Here is an 18,365-nt window from a genome sequence, read left to right as displayed (position 1 = left end):
AAAACAGCAAATGCAGTGAAGCGTCTACATATAGAATGTATCTGAAAACGGCCCTCTGCAATGTTGAGTGGGCCCTTTTTTAAAATGGCTTGGCACGTCCTCGGGTTTGCGGACGTAGGAAATGGCCTCCAGGTATGGACAGTAGTTGCGAATATATTGAATAAGCAGTCAGACGGCCGACAATGTGTGGTCCTCAAGCTGGAGTTTCGGCGTGGGGATAACAACTCCTAACTACAAAAATAAATTTGGACGGGTTCTTTGCATAAATAACATAAGCTAAAGAAAATGGATATCAGATATGGCAGGTTCACTCGTAACAGTTGCAAGGGAAATATCAAATTATGTTAGATTTAGTGGGAGTACAGGGACCGCCTCTGTGGTCTAGTGGCTAGAGTTCCTGGCTACAAATCCAGAGGTCCCGGGTTCGATTCCCGGCGCTACCAGATTTTCTGAGAAGTAGTGGGTCGGGAACGGGATTCACTCAGCTTCGTGAGGATAATTGTGGAGGTATTTCAAGGAAATAGCGGCTCCGGTCTAGAAAACCGAGATTAACGAGCGTGGGGATCCGTTGTGCTGACCACATGACACACTGTAACCGCAGAAGTTGGCACTAACATTGCCGACAAGCGGCGGTCGCTCGGTCTGTATAGTTCGCTTGCGGACTACAGGCCAGGGAGTGGGAGTACAGGAGGTCAGATGGGACAAGGGTGGCACCAAAATAGCAGGCAGATAAAATTTTTTCTATGGAAATGGGAATCATGAATAGGTACAGTTTTTTTTGTACATAAGGGAATCTTGTCAGCAGTTAAGAGGGTAGACTTCGTTAGTAATTGGATGTTGTACATAATACTAGGAGGTCGCTGGTGTCATTATTCTGAATGTTCATGTACCAAGAGGGGGTAAAATTGATGATATGAAGGACAGCTTCTACGAGGAACTAGAGCGTGTATTCGGTAAATTCCCTAAATACCATATGAAAATTTCGTTAGGAAATTTAAATTCCAATTATGTAGAGAAGACGCTTTCAAATTAACAACGGTAAAGAGAGTTTACACAAAATTAAAAATGATAATGGAGTTAGAGTAGTAAACTTTGCCATATCCGAAAATCTGATCGTCAAAAGTATAATGTTCCCACATTGTAACATTCATAAATTTACTTGGACACCCCCTGATGGAAAGGCGCACAACTAAATTGAGAGTGAGCAGACGAACAATGCACAGATTTCATGTGGAAAAGTTCTACCTCAAGTAACTAAACGAGGTAGAAAATTTCAGTTCGTGAACTCGATCAAATTCACTGCGCACTAAGAGAGGCCAGGTATAAAACACGGGCAATATATGTATGACTTATAATGAAGCAAGTAACTAGATATAAATTTCAACATTTTATTTTCAGGTTCCATGACATTATGACACGGGATATAATTATGCCATTTTATTATTCTCTAATTTGAGTTGGGTACGTATAAAACATGCAAGGAAATATTTACGAAGTCAGCATATTTTGAAGTAGAATTCCATAAATATTAGCAGAGTCTTTTCTGTTGTGCAGTGCTGATTAAAGGTATGTAACGTTACTTTATTTTGATTTAAATTAGTACAATTTGTTTATATTATATCAGTAACAAAATTTCACAATATATTCAAGCGTGTCTATTTCTTCTTAGTGTTACTAAAAATTTTTGCGTAAGCAGCGCAATTTGAAAAGATTTAAAATATAATGAATTGGTAAAGGTAATATTAAAAAAAGTACGAAATATATATTATACTAGCTGCAAATTTAATGGAAAAGCTGTAAATTTCGTAACATCATCAGTAGCCACAATTATGCCGTTACAATATTTAAGTGAAGTCACAGAACTTAATGATGATTGTTGAGAAGTTTGTCTATTTGCCACGTTTGAATTCCACGTCGAACTTAAAGCAACTCTTTCCACTGTTACTCTGGACTGTTACAGTGCCTGAGTACTGGCCTGCGGCAAGGCGAAACTTGTCTTTATAGCTCTGTATATCGAAAGTTTCTCCTTTTGCAGAACAAAGTTTCATCTGCAACAAACACACAAAATAATACATGAGATCAAATCAAGTTAGCTTTTGTTTACTAATTATATCTCATAAAGTTAGAAGGCTAAGCTGTCTCTATGCCTAATTAATTAAACACTACGCCATGAAGATGTGTGGGGGAGTGGAGATATAGCTCCACTATTCTTGACCTCTGCTATAGATGGAAGTGAGTGGTTAGCTTCACACTTCGGCTGATTTACCCCGGAGAAACAGCCCCCGGTACCCATTGTATGTGAAGCTAGGTAGACTACAGAGCTGGATGTTACGGAGAAAAGATACATTTCTTACCCATGCCTGGAAACGAACCCCGACCATCCCGCCCCTAATCCGTTACTGTACTGACTGAGCTATCCCGGTTTCATTAAATCTTGTATGTCTAAGAAAACAATTCATCTAATTAGAATGTTTTAGTGACACTTTAATAAAACTCTCATAGGCCTACGTAGATAGTTATATGATGTCTCTTATTTGTATTCGGAAGGTGCCCGGTTCGAACCTTGTCCGGTTTACTGTCTATTCTGATTGAGGTTCTTTGTTGTTTTACTCAGTCCCCCCAGGCAAATTATGGGATGAGACTTCTATTAGGCCATGACAGCATATTTCAACATACGAGTAATTTACAATTCATTGCTCGCCAATCTTGCTACACTGTACGCTATACGCCTATAAGTGTGAGACACCGACAGTGTTGTCAAATAACTACAGGATCTGAGATGATTAAGAATTTAGTCTAACGGGTTGCGGCATCGTATAGTTTCGTGGATGGTTACCGACGTTTCGGAGCAACCCGTAGAAGTCTCTTAAGGAACCAGCATATTCATTCGAGACGTTGATAACTTCTTATGAAAGTGTATATGCCAGCAGACTACAATTTTTATTTCCATTGCTGTTACAACCCGAGATGTCACAAAACAGACTTTCCATCGTCATTGATTTAGGGTTCCTTTTGGAACACGTCATTTAAAAGGCCTAAGGCAATTAGAAGGGATTTCATATTAATGAAACGCTACAGTCTCTGGTCTCTGCTGAATATGTGAATTTATTAGGAGAAAACGCGAGTTCCAGGTAGAAGAAGAGAAAGCAGGAACTCTATTGGCCATAAATATGTACTTCACAAGCCTGAGGGTGGGTTAACGTGTATTACATCTTCAACCTCTATGCATCAGAGATAAGGTAAAGTTGTTTCTGTGCTTAAATAATTAAGCACTAAGCTATGAAGACGTATGGGGGTGTGGATGTATACATCTACATTTTTTGGCCTCGATACTAGCTGGAGGTGAGTAGTCAGCTTCACGCCCCGGCCGATTTACCCCCCCGGGAAAGAGTCCCGGCACCCACTGGACAGGATACTTGATGAGCAATAGAACCGGTCAAGAAGACGTGGAGAAGAGAAAATTGTTAACCCTACCGGGACTCGAAGTCCAACCCCTCAGTCGCCCAGCCCGTAGCCAGTCGTTATACCGATTGAGCTATCCCAGCTTCATCCGAGATACAGAAATGTATTATTCGAATTCAATATATTGTGATTTGTCACTAACTTACGTCATGCAAATAAAACTAATTGTACGACATGACTCATGTTCATTGTCTCGCCGCTTTTCGTTATACTTGGCTACGTGAAGCCTGTGAAGTACCCGTAGCATGTTAGTTATTGCTGGACGTGTGTGCATGTGTGCGCAGAAGCATTTATTCTGAATTTCAAGATGGAGGGAGAGAGTCATTCGTTAGTTCTTAGTAACGGACTTGGAGGCACTATGCTACAAGCTGGAAGGCCGCGGGCTCGATTCCCGATGAGGTCACTGGTTTTCAATTGACCTAATCCTTCCAGCTGCACTATGGCCTTCGAGTTGACCCAGCCTTTAACAAAATGAGTACCAGGAATCTTCCTAGGGGTAGAGGGCGGCCTTCGCGGAAGCCTAACAGCCGCACCGCCATTTGTGAAACGATTGTGTACAAAATGTTGGAGCCTCGACGTCTCAAACTCTATGCGCCTCCACGGCCTGTTACAGGGATAACCTTACCTTTTATGTAACTATAAATACAACATAACTTGTCCAGTACATTCGCTAATAAATAGAAAGAGGACTCAATTTTATAGAATAGTTAATATTTAGAACACGTAATTTATACTTACTGCATTGAATGGACAATGCGGAGGAACTTTGTACTTGGCAAATGTTTCTGATGCTTTTTTCTCCTTAGCAACTTTAGGCACTTCGTCACAAACATCCTTTTCCCCCTTAAATGGAACTATCATCCCCCTCTTCTTGACATCATACACAACCTAGACAACGAATACATTGAAAAAATTATGAAATGTAAGTTGTAGCATAGTAAGTGAATATGGAACGAAACGAATTGTACTATACGTGTTACAAAGCAAAGCATATGACTTACAACAAGTGAATATGAGATAAAGACTACGATATATAGCATAAGTGAATATGGAACAAAACGTATGGGTTGTGGCATAAGTGAATAAGAAACAAACTATAGGAGTTACAACATAAGTGAACATAGAAAACAGCGTATGAGTTGTGGCATAAGTGAATATGAAACAAACTATAGGACTTACAACATAAGTGAACATAGAAAACAGCGTATGAGTTGTAGCATAAGTGAATATGAAAGAAACTATAGGAGTTATAGCATAAGTGAACATAGAAAACAGCGTATGAGTTGTGGCATAAGTGAATATGAAAGAAACTATACGAGTTATAGCATAAGTGAACATAGAAAACAGCGTATGAGTTGTAGCATAAGTGAATATGAAAGAAACTATAGGAGTTATAGCATAAGTGAACATAGAAAACAGCGTATGAGTTGTGGCATAAGTGAATATGAAAGAAACTATACGAGTTATAGCATAAGTGAACATAGAAAACAGCGTATGAGTTGTAGCATAAGTGAATATGAAAGAAACTATAGGAGTTATAGCATAAGTGAACATAGAAAACAGCGTATGAGTTGTGGCATAAGTGAATATGAAAGAAACTATACGAGTTATAGCATAAGTGAACATAGAAAACAGCGTATGAGTTGTAGCATAAGTGAATATGAAAGAAACTATAGGAGTTATAGCATAAGTGAACATAGAAAACAGCGTATGAGTTGTGGCATAAGTGAATATGAAAGAAACTATACGAGTTATAGCATAAGTGAACATAGAAAACAGCGTATGAGTTGTGGCATAAGTGAATATGAAAAATAGGTTCTATTACATTATAATAAGCGGAAATGAGAGAAAGCGTGTGAGTTATACGCGTACCATAATAAAGGAATGCAAAGCAAAACGTGTGGGTTCTAGCATAATAGGTGAATATGCAACAAAGAGTAAGCTGCAACAAGATAATAACATAGGAGGACAAGTATGCGATCTTACTGAAGATCTTGTGTGTTTGTATGGTGTGGGAAGATCGGGAAACAAAACACTAATTTTTAGGCCTTTAAATATAAGCGGAACAATTTTCAGAAGTTTTGGAGAAATTGTGTCAAATAACTTTTTACAAAATCGCTTACAGCATGACCACATAAGAAAGAAAATTTTTAAATTATCTACATAACTGTTAAATTTTCAATATCTTAATTCCCCTAAGTACGGCTCATGTCTCAAGCATAGGACCCAATGTCCAAAGTACGTAAACACTAAGAACTGGAACTGGAATGAGGCATTATGTGTCAGGGGTGTCAGGGCTGGTGAGACACCAGCAGGGGAACAGAGATATACGATTTTACGGACGGCACACTTTACAGCCCTCTATTTTTGGCGTTTTAAAAATAAAGATTAGTATTTTCTGCTCCTTTGTGCGTATCGAAACCAATAATTAGAGGTCATCTGACTGCGACACGGAGCCACGTAAACGTAGCTATGAACCGCAAACACTGGCATTGCTGTTTGATTTTGTAGCCGGCAGCAACAACGTGGTCGAATGGCAGAATGAAGCCGTATCAATTTGCTGGACTCTGCTTTAAGGATTATGACCTCGCACTCTGAGGTGTGCAAAAGCCCTTATCAGGCAGCACATTATCACGGTTTTTAACTTAGAGGCTGCATGTGTGACATGGCCCTTGGCTGGCTACAGAGTTAGTTTAATAATAATAATATACAAGCGGGAGGTTGGAGAAAAATGCAAAATGAGTAGCTTCATAACTTTCACTCTTCGCCAAGTATAATTACAATAATCAAGCGAAGGAGGATAAGATGGGTAGGGTATGTAGCGCGAATGTAGGAGAAGAGGAATACATATAGGATGTTGGTGGGAAAGCTAGTAGGAAAGAGACCACTACGAAGACAATGAAGTAGGTTGGTGGATAATATTAAAATGGGTCTTAGAGGGATAGTATGGGGTAATATGGACTGGATCGATCTGGCTCAGGATAGGAACCAATGGAGGACTCTTGTGAATACGGTAATGGACCTTCGGGTTCCATAAAATGCTGGGAAGTTCTTGAATAGCTTCACAACTGGCGGCTTTTCAAGAAAGGCTCAGCTCCATGAAGTTAGTTGTTATATACAGGAAGATGTTATGGAATGAACACAATATACGTATGTTGGACTGAGTTTCTCACAATTTTGAGTATTAAGAATACTGTAGTCCGGTAGACGTTCACCGATGTTTCGGAGGAACGTACTTTGTCTTGAGGGATGTCAAGTAGGCTAAGAACCGAGCAGACATTCCGTCTGATTCTTGCTGGTTTTTACTTGATCCTGTAGATAGAAGCGTCTGTAAACTTCTACCAGACTACACGGAGTTAAATGGGTCTTCAACCCAGTTGAAACATACCTTGCAGCTTGTAAACCCGGACGTTAACTCCGCACATCCTTGTACAAAGAGTTCGCAATCTTTCGTCAGTTCAACTTTTGGGTTGGTGAGCTTAATTTGATTGCTAGGATCGCAGGGTTCAATTTTGTTTACTTTTATTTTGTAACCATCCTGAAAAATAGATTGCATGGCATTAGATGTGACATGTACATCCTGCAGACACTGCATCCTGTGTTAGAACATATGTTATCTGTGTCTTTACTAACCAGCACTGTATATGTTAGTGTAGCGTTAACAATATTCGAGCCGTAACCCAGTTTGAATGCCCAGTACTTCTACAGTTTCCTCAGTCGAATTCTACTGTACACACAAATAGACTTCGAATTTCCCCTTTCAAAATCCATACCTACTCACGATTCATAATAATCATTCCTAGTCATGACACCCGAAAGCCGGAATCGTGGAGCCAGAGGAGTTATCATTGTTCGGCAACGGCTTGATAAACACATTCCCGCAGCAACGACTATGCAAGCAACAATAGAAGTACTGCTGTTTCTTTGCGACGGCGAGGTAAGCACACCTTTATTATAGAGGAACTGTTATGAAAACGTGTTTTATGTTGGGACCGACCCGAGGCTATACAACGAGAATTACACGCCAGCTAGAATTGATTTATGGACTGACAGAGATCATGTATATATTGTATGTATGTATGTATGTATGTATGTATGTTTTATGAGAGGAGATGGGTTTCCCCATGCACTTAGACCAGTTATTGGTCCATTGTGCGTCCCCCTTTTAATTTCTACTGTCCCCATACCCTACCGGTAACGGTGCGTGCCATCAGCCCCCGTAGGGCCAAGGAGGCCGGCCCCCGATACCTTGATGCTTCCCCCTTCCACCAGAGGCATTTGAGACTTCTTGGGCGGGAAATGGCCTGTAATTTAGCTCAGAGGTCTCCTAGAGACATGAGGTTCTTTTACGTGCCGTAAATCTACGACACGGGACACACGGCTTAAAGTCCTTCCAGGAGGACTTGTTCCCTGAATTTTTCCGCCCTTAAAACTCATATATTGTATGTAAATTTTTAACATGTTTAACATGTAAAATGTAAACATATTTTACATTATGACAAAGGACTTACTACTGCAGACAATGACTCTGACAAAAAACAGATCCGTCCTCTCGTCAGATGGGGCTCGACACCAAGACTGACTGACTGACTGACTGACTGACCGCCAGTCGCAGAGTTTGTCTTTGACTCTGACTTTGATTTTGCTAGATTTGAGAACTGAGAAAGTCTCTAGGGATGTCAGTCGAATGATTTAGAAGAGATGACAAAAAAGGAATTAGGCTGTGCAAATAAGGCTTTATGTGTGCTGCAGTTAGAGTGGGTCTGGTATAATTATTGTGTTGAAATCCGTTGCCACAATACGACTAGTGAAGACTGAGGACACTATAGTGAGTGTGTAACAGTGAACTATAAAGTGTGTAGATCAGCCATAGCGCTGTAATTTATTGTAGTTCTAAGTGGTGTGTATAATGTATCAGTAAATCCAGTCATCCATTCTAAACCCTCCTATAATCACAACCCTTTCACGTGACATTATTTCTCCATTCTAAACCCGCCTATAGTCACAACCCTTTCACGTTACATTATCTCTGCACTTGAAACGATGTAAGAAAACTACCGACGAAACCGTCATTGAACTCAGAGAAGAGTACATTCAGTCACAATACCAGAACATATTTCAACATTATATTTTTATCCTTCTTCTTCTTCACTTAATGGAACCGAACGTGTTTGTCTAACGGTAGCGCTTTACGTTTGTATTGGGAAGATGTTCAGTTTGAATCTCGGCTGAGATATTACCATGACTCATTTTGTGGTTTGCGTCAGTTCAGCCAGCCGAACCGTCTGAAGCATAAATTGTCTTCGTCCGCTCGAACGCTGGATCGTGGAGTTCGACTCCCACTCAAGGCATGGATGTATGTGTGCGTTTATTCTGTGAAGGTAGTGGCCTTGTGACGGACTGATCCTCCATTCAAGGAGTCCTACCGACTGTGTATAGGATTAAGAAACTGAAAAAAGCGGTGAAGATCCAACAAAAGGACTGTAGAGCCATGGGCACATAGATTAGTTCAGGCAGGTAAATGCCCGGGTAATATCCAGATGAAAAGCGGCCTCCGTAGTCTAGAGGTAACGTTCCCATCTCATGACTCGTGGTACGCGGGTTCAAATACGCGGCGGAGGTCGTCGAATTTTTAAGGGCGGAAAAATTCAGGGAACAAGTCCTATGGGAGGGCACGTAAAAGAACCTCATATCTCCAAAGGAGATCACTGAGCCAAATTCCAGGACGTTTCCCGCCCAACAATAATCTCTAAGGCCTCTGATAGATGGGGGAAGCATTATAGACACCGCTGAAGCAAGTGGAGGCCGAACTCGCTTGGTCGGCGGGACTGATGGTACGCACCATTATCGGTAGGGTATAGAGAATGGTAGAATATCATAGAGGGAAGCACAATGGACCAATACTGGTCTAAGTGCATGGGGAAACCCACCCTCTCCAATAACTAACTAATATCCAGATGAAGACTGATGCCTTCCGAATCCTATCCGATTCATCAATTGTCTTATCATTCAGTAAAACAACACTTCACGGTGTAGCATTAACGATTTTCCTCTCTTCATGTTTCTGTGCTATTATGATGTCTTTTATTCATATCCTTCCATCGCTATAGTATTCATTACACGAGCAAGAATTGTGATTTTGCTTTGTCCTCGAAATGAACAATGAAACTGTCCATCTATGGCTCTGCATCCCTTTGGGCCTTGACCGCTTTTTTAGTTTCTTAATCCTATATACAGTTGGTAGGACTCCTTAGATGGGGAATCAGCCCGTCACAAGGCCGCTACCTACACACAGAACAACACGAACACAGAGTAAACTCATACAGATATCCATGCCTCGAGTGGAATTCGAACTCACGAACCCAGTGTTGGAACGGGCGAAGACAGTTCATGCCTTAGACCGCGGGGCCACTGCCATCGGCACAATGCAATTCAGTACAGTGAAATTTTGTTCGACTTGAGTGATAAGTCATGTTCAGTTTAGAGTTACTGTCTAGGAGTTGTGAGCGTCCTATGGTCCTTACAGGTAAAGAGGACACTAATTCTGTGTGCAGTAAATAAGTCTCATATACAGGGGGGGGTCCAAAAAATCTTCTCACTCTTCGATAGTCAATATCTTTGGAACAAAAGGACATGTAGTTACAATTCTTGCGCGGTGGTGTAGCGTACTGTTTTCCCAACAGATGGTGAAAGTCACATGAGTCACGTGAGTGTCGTGCCGCGTGCGCGCTGCGAGCAGAAGACAGCAGCAACAATGGCTGAAAGATTGTTCTTAGAGCAACGCAAGTCTGTATTGAAGTGGTGTATTTATGCAAGAAGCAATGAGTTCCTTCTAGCAAGAGGACATTGTTCTGTAATAGTATATTATAAACTATTAAATAAGTATTAAACTTGAGTACCATGAAAATGGAGGCGGTATTATACTCCGAAACATTAACAAATATACACGTATATTAGATAACGCGGCGTTACACCCAAGAAAATATTATCTTTATAGTCACCGCCGAGTGAATCTTGGATATAACATTATGTAGCCCGGTAGATGTTTACCGACGTTTCGGAGGAACGTATAGTTATTATTGTGGTGTATCCAAAAGCTGGTGTGGCCGTAAGGGCTAAGAGAATACATCATTTACCTACCCGGACTCGAAGCACCGTCCTTCAGCTCATATCCAAGAACTTAACTACCTAAACTACCATAGGTTAATATTTTATTTTATTTTAGTAAAGAGTTTTCTAGGCCGTGCCATAGCTCAGGCGGTTAGTCGCCGGCTTCCCACCGTGGCGGTCCTGGTTCGAGCCTCGCTAAGGTCGTGTTGTATTTATGGTGGACAAAGTGGCGCTGGGGATTGTTTTCTTCGAGCACTTCGGTTTCCCCAGCCACTTCTCATTCCACTGACTGCTCCACACTCATCCTCATCTGTCATCCTGGACTGGTACAACAGGCCAGAGTGCCCGCAGTACCAAGTGGACTCAGCCTCACCCCCCCAAAACGAGTTTTCTTTGGAAAACTAGTTTTATAGCTCACAAAAACATAACGGAACAGTCAGAAGATATTTCTGCATAACCAGAATAAAATCGCGTTTTAGAAGATAAATTCTGAAATGATAAACACTCACACAGGCTTCTGTTGAGGTGAAAAACACGCCAAATGCACACAATGCAATGAAGACCGACTTCAGAATCGTCATAGGACGAATGTAGGAGGATCTCGGCATGGCGCTGAGATGTTTCAGTCACGACGTGGTATCCACCTAAATGGATGCGAAGTGACACTGTATATTTATATACCAGAAAGCATGAATGCTACCATCGTCCTGTTGTGACTATGAAGCGGTGATGTAGATGGCATATGATAAGCAAATCAACGTTTGCATGGGATATCCTCTCTTTTAGTATGCTTTATAATAATAAAATATTTGTTTAAATTTTAATTACGTCATGTGTACTGCATAATCAGGAAATAATTTTTGAAGGTCTAGTGGAATATATTTTTCTGTACCACATTTTTATTTCAGTTAAAACCAAGAATACACGGCGCCAGATCCCAGAAAACGACTTTCTTCATGCTAATTTCTAGTCTACGAATTTATTAAACTTGTTCAGAAACTCTTTAAGCAATTTATTTGATCTTGTATCTAACTAACAAACTAACTCCATGGAGCTGAGAAACCACAAGTCGTTCAACTGAACAACAATTTTGTAATGTTTTATGGAACCCGAAGGTTCTTTGCCGTGTTCACGATAGCCCTCCACTGGTCCCTATCGTGACTCAGACCATTTCAGTCTCTAAGATCCATTTGAGTATTATCCACCACCTACGTCTTGCCGTTCCTAGTGGGCTCACCTCTTCTGACTTTCCAACCGATATCCTATATTCATTACTCCTCTCCCCCATTCGTGCTACATGCCCTGCCCATCTCATCCTCTATGACCTCATGATTCTAATTATCCTTGGCTAAGACTTTATTTCGAATTTACTGAAAATCGTTGTCTGTAGCTGAGACTACACAGCGTCGAAGCACCTGAAGACTGGAGCAGTAATTTTCTTTAAAATGTAAGGAAATTCCATAGGACTACACGGTGTCATATCCCAGAAGTAGGTACTGTTTAACCACACCGATGATGTCTCCACCTTATCGTGGTGGTGGGGTTTGAGTGCTCCTGGGACCCTGAGAGTTATGCCGGCGGTAGCGTAGCTACTGGTAGGGTCACACACGCCGGACAGGTCAAGGGATAAGAGCCAGAGGAAGAGGAATACCGTGGTCCTCCAGGTTGGGGGTTGGACGTGAAGCTAACAACCTCACACCGTAAAAACTAAATTCTTCAGAAACCAGATCATCAGCCTCGGATGGATGGAGAAGAACTGAAGCAGACTGTTCAGGAGGCCAAAGCTCACCCTGAGCTGTAGCGCCAAGGGGAAGGAAGGTACTCTTTAAAGTCTTCATTGGTAAAGAGGCGGAATAGCTGGAGAAGGGTACTTTGTTGTCTGTAAAATTATAAACACATAGCTTGAGGCTTCACGTAGTTCCTGTCTTTTGTAATTCACATGGACATTATGGTCACGTGGTTTTGGACTGTTGACCGGATTTATTGCACACTTAATACAACTTGTTACTACACTTCACAAGCCACTATATGACACACTATGTCTCCTGCAACATCTCGACTGCCGTCTCAACAGACTCCCTCAATTATTCTTTCAGAGTCGAGTCAGAGTCAGAGTCAGAGTTATTTTACGACTGACGGTTTGCCGCCAATCAGTTCGTCTTGGCGACAAACCCCTTGAGACTGACGATCAGAGACATTTCTTTTCAACTGAACCCTTGGGGCAATTGTTCTTATATAACACCCTCTCTGACGAGAAAATGAGTTTGTCTCTTATGAACACACTTGGTCTTTCGTAAAGGGCACGTATCGCACAAATAGCATGTTATTGAAAATTCTTCATTTTGCAACCCAGAGGTATTCGAACCGACCTTCACACGCTATATAGCCTCGGGGCGGCCCCAGTAGAAATCGCCGTTTCCTAACAATTCCTCTATTGTTATATAGGTGTGTTTTCCTCGCCGTTGCATAGAAAAAGGTAGTTCTATTGTTGCGTGCGTGTTCATTTCCGCGGGAACCTGGGTGGTTAGAGAGTTTTCTCAACTGCTAGTAATGTTAAACTTATTTAAATGTAGTTTTCCAAGGAAGCGTCAATAATAATGAGGATAATATTCCGTGAGGTATCCAGTTGACTGGAAATGGCCCTGTGTAATCAGATCTTTGGGTTTGAATGAAAGCTTGCTTTTGATGCTGATGAAACCATGTTACGATGATTCCATTCAAGCCATATGTTTTCCTGCGTGCGTGACGAATCTGATAACTTAATTAATGTCTTAATTAAAGAGAATATAGTACAGCGTTTGCTATCAAAGATCTCACCAACAAGACACACTTCCATTAATTGGAAAATGTGCGTTTGTATGAACTAGGTGTGTCAGCAACTGTATGTTGGGATGAAGCGACCTAATTATCATAGCCTCCTGATAAACAAGAAACACCGTACAAAAGACACTCGTTTTTAATTAATATCTCCATAATTAATTCCACAGAACAGACTCATACTTGAGAATATCATAGTCGCTCAAGTAGTAGATAAATTACCACCGTTTTATGAAACCCCAAGGGTTCATTACAGTGTTCACAAAATCCAGCCATTGATCCCTATCCTGAGCCAGACGAATCCATTTCACACCCTCCCATCCTCTGTACTAAGATCTTCTTCAATATTATACTCCAAAACTCCTATCCAATGGGAACCGGGGGCTTTTTCCGGGGGGTTAAAACGGCCGGGGCGTAAAGCTGACCTGACATCTCCAGCTAGTGACGAGGACAAGAAAATTTGGATCTATACATTGACCCTTCCATATGCCTTCGTGGCGTAGTGCTTAATTTATTAAGCACAGGGACAACTTTTTACCTCCCATCTATGCATAAATCTGCCAAATAGTATCTTTGTCTCAGAAACTCACACTAAAACTATGTATGCACGTCTATTTTCTCCCATGTGTCTACAAGTCCCTCAATTCTTAACCCTCTTGATTTCATAATTCTGATAATATTTTGCGAGGAGTTCATATTATGAATCTCCTCCATAGGCGTGTTTGTCCAGCCTCTTATTACTTTATCCCTCATAGGATCAAATATTCTCCTCAGCACCGTTTCTCAGCCATCCATAAGTATATGTTCTTTCCTTCATGTGAGAGACAAAGTTTCACATTTATAATTACCTCCATGTAAGCTAGTCCTTCTTTCGAAGCTGCCAGTCACTCAGCTGCTCAGGAATATCGCAACATTTTAAGGAACCTGAAGGTCCATTGTCGTATTCACAAGAGCCCGCCACTGGTTCCCACTCTGTACTTCCATGCGCTTGGCTGGAGTAGGGGAAAGTGTTAGCTTCCAGGGTTTAGAATCGGTGTTACAGTCATCTACGTTTCCGACTGAGTAATCCACTAGAGGCAAGTATCACGCGAAGTATCACGCGAATAGCGCATGAGAACACTGAAGTGAAGTATTAACAGTAATATGGACATTGTCAGAAGCAAAGAGATGCAGAAATTGAATAACGAGACAGCGTTCATAAGACAGTATTTCCCATGCACTGAGGTTATTAGGTTGGTTAGTTTCTTACTCATGGTTCGTACTTCCGGGGATAGGAGAGCAGATCGCATCCTCCCGTGCTCAGTGATCCGTGGCACACTGTCTGCGCGTGACGCATGTCAGTTGTTTCAAGGAGCTCGCCGTGAGAGGGAGCGTCATGTTAGGAGGTTCGTTTAAGATACGTTGAATTAATATGGCGGTCGTGTTCCATGTGTGTTTTTTCATATTGTGCGTGTTTACGTCATTGATAACAGGTAAATGCAGGTTTGATTTTATTTATATACATATTAGAATATATATGTAACTTTGACTGTAACAGTTGTTCATATACCGTACTAAACTTCAAGTGATGGGAAGGTCCCGCCTCCTTTTCACGAAGTGAGTCAACAAGTGCGTTAGTCTGTAATGCGGAAACAAGGAGCGGCGTGATGTGATGTCATTTTATTTGAATGGTTGTGAACAAGCGTAATGACAGTACATGTGCGAACACAACATTTGCATATTATTAACATCATTTTCGGCAGGACGTCTCCATTTCTCTCATGGGTTTTAGGGTTGTAGTTTTTAGATACTTCTGTACTGCATCTCATATCTGGAAAACCCCTGCAGTCAAGAGGCGGGATAGCTAAGTCGGTATAGTGGGGACTGGAGACATAATTTGGGGTTCGCGTCCCGGCAGGGAAAATATTTATCTCTACTCCACAGTGTCCAGACCGGCTCTGGGGCCCACCCAGCTTCCTATACAATGGTTTTTTTCTCATTGGCGGTACAGCCCTAATTTGGGCCTAGGCCTACCTCCTTGAAACCCTACGTCCTATACAATGGTTACCGGGGGATTTTTTTCCCCGTGTGTAATGCCGGGGCATGAATCACACCACTGACCTCCATCTAGTGCCAAGGTCGAGAATGGTGGAGCTATACCTCCACTCCCCAATGTGTGTTTATGGCATTGTGCGTAATTAATTAAACATAGGGGCAACTTTTTTCTTTGCAGAGATATTTAATAAGTTGGGGAATGAACAACTAGCGTGTCAATTTCCGCACGTTCGTGCCATTTTATTTAAGTGTCTGTGACAGTTCATTTCAGTGGCCTGGCATTGTGATAAAAGTTTGCTGCTTGGATATTACCCATTGGGTGTAGTTGAAATATGTCTACAACGTTTCGTATCCTTCTTCAGGGACAGCAGCCATGCCCTTTACACAATGTTTGTAGTCGTTTTTACTGACCAAATATCAATAGTCCCAGACTGCGTGCACGAAATATACATATCGTTGGTTTTCCTGTCTCAGATGACATCAAGGATACTGTTTATGCATTCCAAATAGCTAGTAGTGGTGACCTTTTTGGCATGCAGTGCGGTATTTCCCCATGATCTTAAAGTATGCGGTATTCTGGTTCTAACAGGGGTGACCAAGGAGACTTTCTTACGGGATGTGATGCTTGATAGACTATACCGACGTTTCGGTGGAACCCGATGCCTCCATTATCATAGCAGAAGATGGAGTGATAACCGCCTGTTATACTATGTAGGATCTAAAGAGAAGTTAGGCAGTTTGAGCTTCGTAGAAACTGCACGCTTCGTAAAAACTGCACGATGTCTTAGGCCTATTATTATTATTATTATTATTATTATTATTATTAGAGGGGGTGGGTTTCCCCATGCACTTAGACCAGTTATTGGTCCATTGTGCGTCCCCCTTTAATTTCTACTGTCGCCATACCCTACCGATAGTGGTGCGTGCCATCAGCGCCGTTCAGCCAACGAGGTCGGCCGTCGGTACCTGATATTTCCGCCATCTACCAGAGGCATTGGAAACTACTTGGGTGGGAAATTGTTGCCTAATTTTGCTCAGAGGTCTTCTAGAGACATGAGGATCTTTTACGTGCCGCAAATCTACGACACGGAACAAGTCCCTCCCGGAGGACTTGTTCCCTGAATTTTTCCGCCCTTAAAAATTCCAGGACCCCCGCCGGGTTTGAACCCGCGTACCTGGAGTTATGAGGTGGGAAGGTTACCCCTAGACTACGGAGGCCGCTATGTCTTAGGCCTAAGTCAGAGGATCACAATCGAAAATCAGCAGTGCTTTGTTTTAAGCCAGCGTTTTCGGTGAATCGACCACGACAAGGTTTAACGTTTTCGGTTCGCAAGGTTTCCCCATGGGGGCACGGGGTAGCGTAGTCGGTTGAGGCTACATGGCGGAAGGTTGCGGGTTTGATTCCCGAGGTCAGTGGATTTTCCAATTAACGTAATTCTTCCAACCGTAGTATGGCCCTGGTGTCGACTCACCCTCTAACAGAAATGAGTACCAGGAATCTTCCTGGGGGTAAGGGACGGCTGGCACGTACGGCTGACAATCTCACCGCCATCTATGAGCCGATTGCCTAGAAAATATGGGAACCTTGACGTCTCCCAAACGTACTGGCCTCCACGGTTTGTTACAGCGATAGGTTTAAGGTTTACCCACGAGGAGCACGCTAAAAACAAATTGGTTACCAGTTATTTATTTTTATGTATTCGCAATCGAAGTAGCCAATCACTGGCCGCGGTGTCTAAGGCATGAAATGTCTTCGCCCTCTCAAACATTGGGATCATGGGTTGGAATCCCACTTGAGGCATAGATGTCTGTTCCCGTTTCTTATGTGTCTGTTGTCCTGTGTAGGTAGCAGAATTGCGACGGGCTGATCACTTGCCCAAGGGGTCCTGCCGACTGTCTGTAAAATCCATAGTTCCATATTAATTGTGATGGGAAACAGGCCAAGGGGACGTAATACGAAACGCAGAAGAAGATAATCGACGTAGGCACTGAGTTCAAACTCTGCTTCACAAGAACCCGATGAAGCTAACAACGAACTTCCAGTTAGTATAATAAAGAGACATTTAAACTGATGCATATGTTGCGGTCCTCGTGTTGACTGAGTGACACCTTACATTCACGCCCCAGGTATGCGCCACGCACCACTTGTGAACGTGTCCTGTCTGCNGGGGGGGGGGGGAACTTGTGCGTTTCCAAATAGAGAAACTCAAACACGGCCTGTGTCACCAGCCTAACATTGATTTCATTTACTATAGCTTTCACAATGATACTTCTGCGTCATACCTAAGTGAAAGAGAGCTCTCTGTAAACAACTTGCAGGCCGCGCCATAGCTCAAGCGGTTAGTCGCTGGCTTCCCACCGCGAAGGCCCGGTTTCAAATCTGGGTGTGGTCAAGTGGGATTTGTGGTTGACAAAGTGGCGCTGGTGAAGGTTTTCTCCGAGTACTTCGGTTTCCCCTGCCAATCTTCATTCCATCAAACTCTCATCATAATCACCCGGGCAGGTACAATAGGCCAGTCAGTGGCCGCCGTGCCGAGTGGACCCAACTGGACTCCACCCCCCCAATATGCGAATTTAAAAACGAAAAAGAGGCGGTGGAGGTCCATAGGGTTGTGAGACTTTGAGGCTTCCACATATTCTAGACAGTCGGTTCACAGATGGTGGTAAGGTTGTCAGCCTCACGTGCCGGCCGGCTGAGTCGACCCCAGGGCCAAAATGCGGCTGGAAGTATTAGGCCAATTGAAAAATCCGGTGAACTCATCGGGTATCAAACCTGCGACCTTCCGCCTTGTAGCATAGTGCATCAACCAACTGCGCTACCGTGTGCCCCATAGAACATCCTAGATTGGTGTGATTGTAACACGTTTGGTTTATGTTCGGGATGTGCTTGGTTCGAATCTCCGTCCTGACACTCGCTGTCGTGAATGAGGCTTTTTTCTGGC

The 18,365-nt window shown here is 42.4% G+C and overlaps 2 protein-coding genes across 4 annotated transcripts in view; one reads left to right on the top strand and one right to left on the bottom strand.

Moving 5' to 3' along the window:
* Nucleotides 1-1,422: 1,422 nt before the first annotated feature.
* LOC111874870 lies at nucleotides 1,423-11,235 on the bottom strand. Its single transcript, XM_023870723.2, has 4 exons — nucleotides 11,082-11,235; nucleotides 6,851-7,000; nucleotides 4,201-4,350; nucleotides 1,423-2,048 (listed from the first exon to the last, which is right to left on the bottom strand). The coding sequence occupies exons 1-4, from the start codon at nucleotides 11,178-11,180 to the stop codon at nucleotides 1,890-1,892; spliced, it is 558 nt and encodes a 185-aa protein (XP_023726491.1). The 5' UTR covers nucleotides 11,181-11,235; the 3' UTR covers nucleotides 1,423-1,889.
* Nucleotides 11,236-14,716: 3,481 nt separating this feature from the next.
* The window catches only part of LOC111874876 (vascular endothelial growth factor receptor 1), a 90,499-nt gene continuing 86,850 nt past the window's right edge, over nucleotides 14,717-18,365 (top strand). For all 3 annotated transcript variants that reach the window (XM_023870732.2, XM_023870733.2, XM_023870731.2), the window contains exon 1: nucleotides 14,717-14,861. In XM_023870732.2, coding sequence (XP_023726500.1) covers nucleotides 14,801-14,861 — 61 coding nt within the window. In that variant the 5' untranslated portion in view covers nucleotides 14,717-14,800. The remainder of the gene's footprint in view (nucleotides 14,862-18,365) is intronic.

Source organism: Cryptotermes secundus, unplaced genomic scaffold (assembly GCF_002891405.2).
Source record: "Cryptotermes secundus unplaced genomic scaffold, Csec_1.0 scaffold160, whole genome shotgun sequence".
In the NCBI taxonomy this organism is placed as follows: domain Eukaryota; kingdom Metazoa; phylum Arthropoda; class Insecta; order Blattodea; family Kalotermitidae; genus Cryptotermes; species Cryptotermes secundus.
The sequence above is the reverse complement of the archived record's forward strand: the minus strand, read 5'-3'. Positions and strand labels throughout refer to the sequence as shown.

Coding starts and splice junctions, on each gene's coding strand:
- LOC111874870 (XM_023870723.2), bottom strand. CDS start 11,180: ATGCCGAGATCCTCCTACATTCGTCCTATGACGATTCTGAAGTCGGTC. Junction 7,001..11,081: donor TCACCTCAACAGAAGCCTGT/GTGAGTGTTTAT, acceptor TCTATTTTTCAG/GATGGTTACAAAATAAAAGT. Junction 2,049..4,200: donor CGCATTGTCCATTCAATGCA/GTAAGTATAAAT, acceptor TGTTTGTTGCAG/ATGAAACTTTGTTCTGCAAA.